Here is a 13,264-nt window from a genome sequence, read left to right on the forward strand (position 1 = left end):
AAACCTCCCCTCTGCTCACTGGAGGAGCTGAGCCCAGGAGAAGCAGAGGACTGGCCTGGGCCACCAGACCCACAGCTCCCTGATGACCTGGACAGATTATTTACCTGGCCTGAGCTGCCGAAACGACGGAGCTCTGAGGAAACCAGGTACAGCACCAGGGGAGTTTGGAAGGAGCCCAGAGAAAGCCGACCACCTGTTGGCTATGCAAGAGCTAGGTCAGCATTGTGAGGTAGATCTCTGCTGACCCAGCAGCAGATTGTCCTGCTGCTGCCAGGGCCCAAGTCTGTGGAGTGGGTGGGCCTGTGTCCCGCCCTGCCACCCTACTCTCAGGTGGCAGTCTCCCCCCTTGGCTGTGCCTGGAGTGCAGCTTACATCCACCGCTGTCACAGCCTAAGCAAGGGCCTGGCTCTGAACTATTTGTTTTCCTACTGCCACACTCTGAGCAAAGACCTGGTTCTGGACTGTTTATTTACTGCCCGCCTGGCTTTTGGACTGTTTGCTTGTTGCCTGCCCTGAGCTGATGCTGGGCCTTTGAACTGTTTGTTTGCTGCCTACCCTGAATTGAGGCCAGGCTTGTGATCTGTTTAGTTGCCACCCACCCGGGACTACAGTAGGGTTCTGGACTCTTGGTTACAGCTCGCCCGGTGAGAGGGCCTACGCTTCGGACCTCAACCACCGCTAATTCCCCAACCGATGGCACAGCGTGTAGTGGGTCGGAATGGCCGCCCACTGACCATGAGGAGGAGCCTTCCCTTCATAAGCGCAACCCGTTTACATCAACAAAGAGTATGTCTGAATTGTAACATACTGATCCTGGATGGAGAAGCAATTCTATTAAAATATTTTGTCTTTTATGCTGTATTTTAACAATCTTGGCCCCTTCATTGTATAAAATTCCAGCTATTCTTGGAAAGCATAATAGACACACAAACTTACGTAAGCAGATTCAGACTTGTTAAACTATTAAGGAATGATTGTCACAACAGATGCATTCTGTTGGAGAATCAACAGGGAAGAATGATTATGGGGTAAGAAGGATCCAGGGGGAGAGATTATGTTGAATAATTACAACTTCACACACAAATCAAATAAATGGAGAATGTATTGAAATGACATGAGAACATATGTATCTGGGAGAATATTCTTGATAAAGAGAGTTTCTTTCTCTAAAGCTTTGTATAGTGACACTACCATCAAAACTGAGTTGGGGAATGAAAACTATGCATACTTCCAGCTACAGTGAAGATACATAACCAACTTTTGGTCTGACAAGAAAAGGTAGTAATTTTCTGTATTCTGAATAGAGCTTTATTAAGACTGATAATCTTAAATAATTCTAATAGAGTTTGTCATTCAGCAATTTAGAGTTATCAGACACTCAGAAAAATCTATACTTTTTTTGAGATTTGTGAGTATGTGTCTGACTGTCTGAAAGGCCACTTGTTCAAGAGCTCCTCCTAAAAAGTAAGAGCTAGAACCACTACATTTGTTATGCATCTTCCTCTTATCATAACTCAAAGCAAGGTTAGGGTTTGGTTGTGTCATGACAACTGGAAGTGCCAGTAAAGAGACTGTTTTTCATAACATATAAAGGGAAGGGTTGGACTGTTTGGAGAGTTGCAATACTGAGTGGACACTGGGGACAGCGAGCCCGCAGGAAAGAACCATCCTGTAGAGGGACTACTGGGGGCATACATACCATCTTGCCTGGCAGAATGCAAGATAAGTAGCCTCCCTTTCCCAAACCATTTTCCCCCTCCCAGGCCTTAGCAACAGTGCCAGAGGAGAGGGAAGATAAAAGACTCCTGATGGCCAGGGCAGGGATGTGGGGAGAAAAAAGCTCCTTGGAAGTGGGGAGAGTGGGCTGGAAGGGTGGCAGAAGAAAAAAGGCCCCTGGTGGTAGGAGAGGGCTGGAGGGAAGTAAAAGGCCCCTTGAGGTCAGAGGGGGCTGGGAGGAGGGAAAAGGCCCCGGCAGCTGGGGTTGGGGCTGGAAGAGAGAAAAGGCAAATGGTGACCAGGGGGAGAGAAAAGGCCCATGTTGAATAGGGTCCCTCACTCTGAGCCACTCTTTACCCTCGACTTTCACCCCCTGCCCTAGCCTCCTGCACTGTCCCTTCCCACATCCTAAGGCCCTGCCACAACTCCTGCATCTTCCCACACCACTGGCTCGCTGCTCTCAAGAACCCTGGCAACACTATAGTATTAATATAAATGTAAAAGAACACCTATATCACTACATTTGTAATTATCTCTTTCCTGTCCCCTTTCCTTGCTTTGAAAGTATAATTATATTCTAGACTGAAAGCAGGAAGGTTTGGAAACTCAACTGTTGTTCTGGATATTAGATCTCAAATTGTGATAAATAAACACAGCCGTTTACTAGACTGCAGTCTTTTAACCTTACAAGAAAAGCCACAAGTCATTCAACAGGTTACCACTGGTGTTACCAGAACAAAATTAAGGTAGCTGGGTGACATGACAACAAAATAGCAGGTGAAATTTAATACTGATAACTACAATGTGGCACACGCTAGAAAAAAATTCCAAACTATCCAAAATGATGATATCTAAAGTAATGTATTACCACTGAAGAATGAGGTCCCAGGGTTATTGGTAAGAGCTATCTGAAAACACCTGCTCAGTGATAAAAAATAAATAGTAACAGAATTTTAGAAACCATTAGGAAAAAAGATAGATAATTGCATAATGCCTCTATGTAGATGGTATATACGAATACCTTTAATATTGTATGGACAGTTCTTGTTACCCCATCTCATAAAAGATACATTAGAACTGGAAAATGTGCAGAATACAACAAGATGAATTAGGGTTATGGAACAACTTCCATATGAAAAAAAAAATTAAAAGACAGACTGTTCAGCTTTGAAAAGAGATGTCTAAAAGAGAATATGATAGACATGTTTAAAATCATGAATAACGTGGATAAGTGCTATGTATTCATTTACATAATTCAAGAACTAGGGATCTGATGAAATCAATATGCATTGGGTTGAAACCAAATACAAGAATCTACTTTTCCACACAATGCACAGTCAATCTGGGCAACTCATTGCCAGGGGATTTTGTGAAGGCTGAAAGTATAACTGAGTTTAAAAAAAGGTATTAGCTTAGTTGATAGAGGGTAAGTCTCTCAATGGTTATCAGCCAACATAGTGAGGGACAAAATCTCACATTTTGGATATCCCTAAATTTCTGACTGGATGACAAGGGATGAATCATTAAAAATTATTCTGATCTGTATATTGCTCTGAAGCATCTGTCTGTCAAAAGACAGGATACAGGGCTAAATGGACCACTGGTCTGTACCAATATAGTCATTTTTATATTCTGAAGAGGATATTTGAAAACATATTTATTATTTTCAAATTAAACTGTTCATTTTCTTTTTGAAACTGGTGACAGAAAATGATTAATAGCTAGTTTTTAATTCTAATCTTTTCTCTTTCTAATCATGGCAGAGGATCACAGTCTCTTGGGCAACCAATTCCCTGTCCCCACTCCTTGTCCCATCAACCTCTCCACTCTTGCTTTTTCTGGTTTGTTATCCAAGTATGTTTGTGCAGCCAATCTCAGTTTATCTCCCCAACTCCAGCACCTAGTCAGATCTTTCTCTCCCTTCTTTACCTTCATTTAGTCCCATCACTTGTTTGTAGTTCTAATCTCCTTGTCCAGCCAGTTCCAGTCTCTTCCTTTACCTCCGGCTCCTAATATTAGTGTTTACCATTCAGCTGCCTCCTTGTCCTAACCAATTTTCCCTAGTTCTTAATCCCAATATCCTTGCCAAACTACTTTTCATGTCCCCTCTCAGCTCCATCTACCAGTTCTAGTCTCCTAGCTTCCCTATTTCTATCTTTTAGTCGACTTATGCAGGTGATCCGTGTCTCTTTCCAACACCTAATCACAGTTTCTCCCCCTCCACACACAAATACCACCTCTAGTCATATTCTCACCAGATTCCTTGTCCAAATTTACTCATTTTCCTCCCCTTTGATCCAGTTCTTATCCCCTCTTCATTCAAATCAGACTACTTCCTTCTCCATTGTTCCTGGGCGCCAGCAGGGCAATCAATGAGAACACAAGAACAACAGGTTTATTGTTCTCATCTCCAGTGCAGATGCTCTGGAGTTGTGAGAAGTCCAAGCATTCCTATTGAGGATGGAATCTTTGGAGATTTTAGCTGTTATGCTTCAGCAAGTCTCTGCTAAGAATGAGCAAATTATAATTGATTAGTTTACCCACATTTGGGCAGATTTCCATAGATTTCCTTGTCTAATTTGAAGTCCTCACTTTACAACACATGGATGCTACTGTTGTTGAAAAACAGATCTCAATATTTTTTAACATGAGAAAAAGATGTATTGTTCCCTAGTCTTGTTCTTGGAAATGCACAACTTTGAGTAAAATTTTATGTAAAAAAAAAAAGCAGCTTGATGTAGACCCACAGCGTGAAACATTTCCATCCAAACTGTTGATGCAAGGCAGAGTTTGAAGCAACTTAAAACAGAGTCTTGTTCTGAAAAGTGGGCCACCTACACAGCCCCATGCTGGACCATTGATTATCATCATGAATGAAGCACAAGTATGGCTCAAGTTATAAAGCAATGTTGGTGGTAGCAGCATAATGGCTGAATGAGCTGCCTAATCTGCCCAAATTATTTATCAACTCATATGTTCAAATGAGCAACTTACTGCTAACTCTATATGGAACATCTCTGCTGGGAACAGGAGCAAAAATCAGGGGAAGTAGGGTTTAGTTTGTTACAAGAAACATCCAGGTATGTGCAGAGTGCTATAACTGTATACCAACACAATTTGGAAGACAGGTGCAAAACTGTAGGGTTGAGGGTTCTTTTGCATCAGTTATTTAAAAGGTTTCCAGCTCAAGATAGAGTATAACTTAATAAATACAATCTTTCTCTAGAAAAACACATAATTTTTAGAACTTAAAGAAACCTGATATGGCTTTTTATATTAGCTGGTATTTTTGTCATTAGTTCCTTACATTTGTTCACCCTTTCTAACACTAAAGAAAACAAGTTTCTAGCTTTAAACTCAACAGTAACATCTCCAGAAATGTTTGTATTGGTATTAATTGAAAGATGCTGTTTTATCTACTATACATTTGACCATCCCTGCTCAAATTGTTCAAGTGTGATTCTCATTTAATCTATACAGATACAAAGGCATTTTTTTCCTGTGGAGGAAGAATAGGAAGAGTTACTTAGGTACAGTCTTAGCACTGTTAGATATTTGAAACCCTAACAGGTTTGATGGACAGTTGAAAAGTCTACTGGTGAAGTGGCAACATATGGAAAATAATACGTAGATTGTATTAGATTCAGATAAGAGAGTTATCAAATACAGGTGTCTAAATGGTCATTTAAAAGGATGGAGTTACCTTGTGTGAGGCTGAGTCAAACTCTTATGATCAGCATTTCAATTCTGGACATTACTTTTTGGATCTTCAATCATCAAATGAGTATTCTGCATTCTTTACCTCTCAGAATAGAGGGAAACAATTGAATATAATAGTGGTAATTTGGTATAACTCTTTCCCTATGCCTCCAAATAAAGATAAAGTTGACTTCCTATAAAGGAGGAGAACGTTGTTGAATTCATGATGATTAGAAACTTACTGCAAAAGAAGCAACCTTATTATGGGATATAGGATCAGAGGTATACTTGTATTCAGCTCAGTTCTCAACATGGAAAATGAGCCCTTGGGAAGATTCAGAGTGTGTTGAGTTTCCTCTGGTGACAAGAATACAACAGTGTAGTGGTCATCAACTGCAAGGAGAGCACTCGGATTGTTACTTGGATACTTCACAATGTTGCATTTTTAAAAACTTGCAGTATATTATCTTTACCAAACAACAGAGTCTGTGGAGTTTTTTTGTTTGTTTCTTGTTTTTTTGTTTTTTAACTGTTTGTCATTCTGTTACTTTAGTAAGAGTCCACTTTACCGTGAATGTCAATTTAAGGTTAAATACAGCTGATACAGCAGCACAGAACACTAATACTTTCCACTAGAACTACAAAGTCTTCCTGCTGATTAGAGAATAGGAATGCTAACTCCAGCTGTGGGAGTGCCCTAGGCTGCATCATCTTCTCTCTACAACATCTACAGGTGTCTCTGCAAGGAATGTTTTAATTAGAGAGAAAAAATATCCAGGCAACTATAACAGAAATTATAAAAGAAACACCAAAGTTTTTTTATCTGGAGTAAGTTGTGGCTATTCTATATAGCATTTTCAAGCCTTTTTCTTTGCACATGATGCTTCATTGATGTCTTCCAAGCTTGGGACATTAAAACAGCTAAAAAGGTCTCTGCATTCATTGAACCTTTTTGGTCCTTCCCCTGCTCTTCAAAAGTATCCAGAGCAGAGACAAAGAAAAACTGAGATGTTTTGGTGAACTATATTTAAAAAGGATTAAAACAAAAGGAAAAATCTGCACACCTTTAATTTAATTCTTGAGGCTAAAATAATCCTTTGAATACTTTATCAGAAGCAACTTTTTAATTCCTAACTTTTCAGCAGACAAATGACACTTAAAAATAAAACAATCTAAAGAAATTTAATAAAATATCTGAGAATAGATATTTAACACCAACCAGCCAAAGATTATGTTTTTGCTCTCTTGTACTGAAAGAACAATGATCACACACCAAATTCCTGCCATACCAATGTGAATGCCATTCTATAAATTGTATCAGTCATTTCTTTTCCCCCATTTCCTCCTCCCCCATTTCAGCTGTACATTTCTAAGGGCTCAGCTAGACTATGCAAAGAGGAATTTGCATATCCTCTTTCGACACTCTAGCATAGTCTAGATGAGCCCTTAGAAATCATAGAAATGTATGGCTGAAAGGGACTGCAAGATGTCATCATATCCATTTCCTTGCACTGAGGAGGGTTGACCAGTATACCTAGACCATTTCTGAAAGATATGTTTATAGCCTGAAGTTAAAAACCTCCAGTGATGTGGATTCCATGCCTCTGTAGGAAACCTGTTCCAATGCTTAACTACCCTTTGCAGTTAGGAAGACTTTTTTCCTAATAATTACGCTAAATCCTTGCTGCAAATGAAACCAATTACTTCTTGTTCTACTTTTGGTGACAAAGAGAACAATACTTACTTCTATTGTATATATGCTCAGTTATGTATCTTACAACAGAAAAGAGAAAAAAACAGGCTACTATTTTTTTTCCTCTCCCCAAATCTATGCACTGCCACCATATTTGCTCATGCAGGTCATAGTGGCCTTAGCCTATCCAGGCTAGGTTGAAATCCTACTGTAATGTTTACTGTAAATATATTGTGGAATACAAAAAGTACTTCAAGATTACTAGGTGATCATAGAATCATAGGGCTAGAAGAGAACTCAGGAGGTCATTGAGTCCAGCCCTCTGCCCAAAGCAGGACCAATACCAACTAAATCATCCCAGGCAGGGCTTTGTCAAGATGAGACTTAAAAACCTCTAGGGATGGAGATTCCACCACCTCCCTAGGTAACCCACTCCAGTACTTCATCTCCGTCTGACGGAAATAGTTTTTCCTAATATCCAACCTAGACCCCCCCCCCCACTGAAATTTGAGACCATTGCTTCTTGTTCTGCCCTCTGTCACTACTGAGAACAGCTTCTCTCCATCCTCTTTGGAATTTTCCTTCAGAGGAAATCCCCCTTCACGCTTTTTTCTGCAGACTAAATAAGCCCAAATGCCTCAGCCTCTCCTCACAGGTCATGTGCTCCAGTCCCCTAATAATTTTGGACCCTCCACTGGATGCTCTCCAATGCATCTGCATCTTTTCTGTAGTGGGGGCCCAGAACTGGATGCAGTACTCCAGATGTGGCCTCACCAGTGCAGAATAAAGGGGAATAATCACATCTCTAAATTTGCTGACACCCTAATATGCCATTAGCCTTTTTGGCTAATGCACCCTAATATGACATTAGCCTTTTTGGCTACAAGGGCACACTGTTGACTCACATCCAGCTTCTCACCCACTGTAATTCCCAGGTCCTTTTCTGCTGAACTGCTATCTAGCCAGTCAGTCCCCAGACTGTAACAATGCTTGGGATTCTTCAGTCCCAAGTGCAGAGCTTTGCACTGTAATGTGTACCGTAAATATATTGTGGAGTACAAAGTACTTCAAGATGACTAGATGACGATAACTTGAGGAATTAGGAACTTCCCATTTATCTGAATCCCTAAGCTTGGCCCCTTCATTATCCTATTGAGCAATGAACCTCTAGCTACAGGTATGATAGCTGTTCCTTCACAATTATCTGTAGTTAGATACTGATCAAGGAGAGCGATCACTACAATTTTTAATCTTCATTTATAATTCTTCTTGCCATCCTGAGCCTTTCTGTATGACAGGACTAATACTTGAATTGCCCATATATTTGTTGCCAAGATCTGCTCATACTCTGATATGTGCATGGAAGATTGCAGAATTAGCTTATGCACATATGTATCACTGTTTTGCTAATGAGATATTGAAAACAAAGGTGAGCAAAATTGTTCCTGTTTTTCTGCTTTTAATGGATCATTCAACTCACTTATAATGATGTTTAAATTTCACAATCATAAAGAGCCCCAGAATGTTAAGAAGGCAAACAGGTATTGCCCAAACTCCAGAATTGACTTCAGTGTTATTAAGAATTCACGTTGGTTGTCCTAAAATCAGATTTTGTTAAGTTTCTACATTACTGCCCTTTCATTCAGGTGACTGAAAAAAGGACCTGAAAGACCACATGTTAATTGTAAATGATGTATGTTTTGTAGCATCTAAAATTTAGTAATCAGATATAGATTAAATGGCTTTATTTGGCATTAGATTTAAATTGACATTTACCAGATCCCATCCATCAATGTTATAATAGGCATGAGTCTATTTTATTCACTTTACAGAAAAACAAAAACAAACTAACAGAACTCTTGACCATATGTCCATTCTGTCAGAAAACATATGATAAAGTTCTGTTGTATAAAAAACAAAGGACTCCATGTTCTCTTTTACAGCTCTGCACTTGTATCCACCGATAAGTGAAATCTACCTACTTAATTTCTCCTTTTGGTCCTTGGAGTTCAAGTTTGCTTCAATTGGATGAAACAGGACTACAGCAGATGATGATAAAGGAGGGAAAATGTTGTGGCTCTCTTGGATCTTTTGCACCCAATTCATGAAGGAAATCAGCACAAATTCATATAGACTGAGGCTAATTCTTTCTATACGCTGTAAATACCCTCCTTAAGGAGATTTCTAAGAAAAGTGGCAATGAGGAGATGCCATGAAAGCATTGTTCCTTCATAGCTCATCTACACTATGGAGAAGACAGATATTGCTGAAGTTGATATTTCGGATTTGAATTAGCGGGTCTAATGAAGACCCACTAATTCAAACTGAGAGGGTGCTAGGGTGCTCCTGTCGATGCCGGTAGTCTTGCTTCTCATGAGGAGTAAAGAAAGTCGATGGGAACGTGTATTCCCATTGATATTCCACTATGTGGACAGCCCCAAAATGTGATTTAAGGTACTTAGATTCCAGCTACGTAATTAATGTAGCTGGAATTGCATATCTTAAGTTGACTTTCTCCGTTAGTGCAGTCCGTGCATCAGTGGTTGTTAGGAGTGGTAAAAGCTGGTGGGTCAGGGGGCACAAGTGGAGAGGAGGCACAGGTAAAACTTGCCTATAAGCATCTTGCTTTCTGATGATCTCATGAGATACCTGGATTCTGGACAGGATCCCTATCTTTTTCTATAAGGTCAGAGGCAAACTGGGCATCCCTTCCATTAAGAATTCTTATGAGATTCATCTGTTTCAGCTCATGATTTTACCTTTGTATTCCATAAATCACTATTGTTTATGAGCCAATGGGGCCCAAAGTTCTTTTCTTTTAATCCCTATTTTTTTACTTCATATGAGTGTCCAGGTTAAGTGCTCACTTTTAAAAATGTGATTCATTTCTGTCAGATTAAGACACTAATACACTCAATCCATAGTACAAACATGTCATAATTTCTTTTTATCATTCCCGCCATTCTGTTAATTAGTAATTCTTTCAAAATGCAAAGAGATTTAAAATATTGCTTTTGTTAATGTGCTTAAATTCTCCATTTTACCAATCTGTGCATGGAATTAAAATGCCATCTCATAAACACTATAAAGAGTACTCATTTTGTGAGAAATCATGTCAGCCAACTAATAGTTATATATGTGCCTTTTTAAAACAAACACCATTTCCTTGCCCTTCAAAACATGTTTTTGGGTTGATTTTTTGGGGGCGATCTACTTACTGGTATATGTGAGTTGAAATCCTTGGTCAGTATCTGATCCATTGGTATTAAATTCTATCCACAAATGGTTAGAGGTGCTATTCAGGATCAGTCCCATCAGTTCATTTTTAGTGTAGACCCCCAATGGACGAGAAGAACTGTCTTTTCCATCATACACCTTATAAAACAAATATCACATCATGGAACTCTATGTTATTTAATTGTGTAGCATTGGAATTAGTTTTGAAGCTGCTTTTAAGATATGAAGCTTTTTCTTACAATCAGTTCCTAAACAATGTATAATGCTCCCATATTGGGTACAGAAAAGACATTTTAAAAAAAATATTTTTCTTGGTTTTACAGTTCAGATTACAAACAAAAAAAATTTCCACTTCTCTGTAGATCTTTTTACACACACACACACACACACACACACACACACACACACACACACACACACACACACAGAGAGAGAGAGAGAGAGAAAGAGCAGGAGAGAGATCCTTGGAAAGTGACTGGTGCTGTACAAGGGAGTTTGCTGGATCGAGGAAGTTCAGGGCTCTTTCAGGGGGTAGCCTCAGCCACCTTCCCTCCTCTGCAAGCCACCAGCTGCCAGTCCTTTGATGCGAGACTCCCAGCATCAAAGAGCTGGAGTTTCTGATCCAGGGGCTCTCTGCTCCATCAACATCCGTGGTCCTGCCAGACCATGGATGTTGCCAAACTGGAGAGGTTCAGACTAGAGAGGTGTGTATCTATATAAAGGGAGGGGGAGAAACTGGGAGAAAGAAAATGGAATCAATATGTATACACGGATCTATCCTCAGAGGTTTCATAACCTCAGGAGTTTTTTTTTCATTCTCCACTTACAAAGCCTGAAAAGGTTTGTGACATTTTATTTAAGGGTGTCTTTTCTGAAGTTACTGTTAAAAAGAAGGAGGGGGTAAACCCTATTCCACTCTGTTCCCTTGTGTCTGAATGTGTTAAAAGATCAATTGAGGTACGTGAAGTCAAGCCATTGCCTTTTATTTCAGTCTCTATGCCTGAGGTAATAATCTGATTCCACATCAGAGAAATGTATGCTTCACTATACAAACAAACTACAGGGAAGTTCATTTTTAGCATGCACTATTCCAATGGGAAAAATCAACATTAACCACAATGCTTTTAAAATTGTTCAGTGAAAGGAAATGTGCTTTTGATTGGTCATGAACACAGGAGTAGTACTAAGGGAACCTAGTACTGATTTGGGATTTCTTATGTCTTTTTCTAGTGTAAAACATTCAAGGCAATCAAGTACCCAAATGGTACCCTATGGTATTTTGAGGACATTAAATAAATTCAGTAAAGTATTTTTCTTATTATTACACAAATTATCTATACTTTCATTGAATGTATTCTTCCATAAAAAATATATTGAAAAGGCCTTGTGCCATAAGACTTACCAACAACTTAATTAATACAGATACTGATTTCTGGACAGATCTATGACATGAAAACTGATTATTCTGATAAAAATGTACAGATGTAAAGAATGACTTTTCTTTGACAGTATAGGTAGAGAAGCATGTGAGCAATTCATTATGTGGGTCTTTAGCTGTCCATTGCACACAGTACATAGCTGGGATTTACCACAGAAAACTAATTAGAATTTCATAGTGTACATCTTGAGCCCTCCAGGCAAAAAGATCACTGCACTCACACAGAGCCCCATTAAACTCAGTGAGATCCTTCTTTTGTGTCAGTCATTGCAGGATCAGGGCCTTGGTAGTTTGCTCTGAATATCTTAAAAAATGTGTTCAGCTTGTCATATAGTGGCACTATATTGATCAGGCCCAGTGCAAATAACAGTTCTTTTGGCATTTAAATTAAAAAAAAATTCCCAAGGATTGTAAATCTGTTGTGAAAACTAAATTTGAGTATAGAGGCACTGTGACAAAAGTACTATGGGTTTAATATGGTCAACATTTCATCTATAGTTCTTACAGCAAAAAGTTTACAATCTACATTTTAGACATGACAAATTTTAAAATGTTAAATTAACAGAGTGGAGATTGGAGGAACTATGTATTAGAATTAGAATAACAAATTCTCTTAGTTATGTGATTTAGGTATATTCACATGACAGAAGTTCTGGATTTACTTCTTGGGAGATGACTGCTTAGGAGCTCGGTTTAAGAATTTTGGAAGAACCCCAGTTCCAAAGGGAGCATTTGCTCTGTGTGTGCCCATATAAGAGTTCTAAAAATGTTTTCAACTGGCAAATCCTTCAACAGACCCACAAAAGTAGACAATGATTTGGTAAAATTAACTATAACTCTAGGAAAGTGTGATGCTGTATGATTGAAATATTACCATTTATTTCATTAATATTGTCACTGTTAGACAATTGCAACAAAGCTTGTACAAGGTTTATCATGAACCATGTCAGTATAAACAATATGAATTGTTGCATGTATCATCTTTGTATGTAAAGTAATGAATATTGATTATGTGCTGGTATTTCAAACGCTTTTGCTACTGGGTCAACACCTAAAAGATAGTTTACAGGCTATTACCCAGCACATTATGAATTGATAGCTCAAGTTGACATCCCATTAAAGAACACGAAGAGCTTTAGAACAAGTTTGTCCCCTCCCAGTGAGCTTTCCTTTGCACAATTTAGCAATATGGGTCATTACTGTTCCTATGAGTCATCAAAGCATGCAGGGACATATGACCAGCTCAGGTGACCCGGGACCCTATCTTGTGCTTGTATATTTCCACAAACTAAGAATCAGACCTCCCCACCCCATATAGGAGAAGCATCTCCATTTTGCCTCTCTTCTGCTCTGATTTCTGGTCAATACAGTAAAAGAAGCATTACAGCCAATGAACTGAGGACCTTTCCATCTTTTGGAAGTTACTAGAGGCTTTACAAACCAGCAGGGCTGTAATACAAGTGCTACAAATGGGATATAGG

General features: G+C 39.1%; 1 protein-coding gene and 1 long non-coding RNA gene across 3 annotated transcripts in view; one reads left to right on the forward strand and one right to left on the reverse strand.

Annotated features, from left to right (window-relative positions):
* CSMD1 (CUB and Sushi multiple domains 1) overlaps window positions 1–13,264 on the reverse strand; it is a 1,865,804-nt gene that overhangs the window by 368,469 nt on the left and 1,484,071 nt on the right. For both annotated transcript variants that reach the window (XM_075923597.1, XM_006137767.4), the window contains exon 23: window positions 10,327–10,483. In XM_075923597.1, coding sequence (XP_075779712.1) covers window positions 10,327–10,483 — 157 coding nt within the window. The remainder of the gene's footprint in view (window positions 1–10,326; window positions 10,484–13,264) is intronic.
* LOC142827792 (uncharacterized) lies at window positions 652–9,325 on the forward strand. The gene is made up of 3 exons (XR_012902549.1): window positions 652–786; window positions 1,173–1,278; window positions 9,052–9,325. It is a non-coding gene; the product is annotated as an uncharacterized LOC142827792 (long non-coding RNA).

This window comes from Pelodiscus sinensis, chromosome 3 (assembly GCF_049634645.1).
Source record: "Pelodiscus sinensis isolate JC-2024 chromosome 3, ASM4963464v1, whole genome shotgun sequence".
Lineage (NCBI taxonomy): Eukaryota > Metazoa > Chordata > Testudines > Trionychidae > Pelodiscus > Pelodiscus sinensis.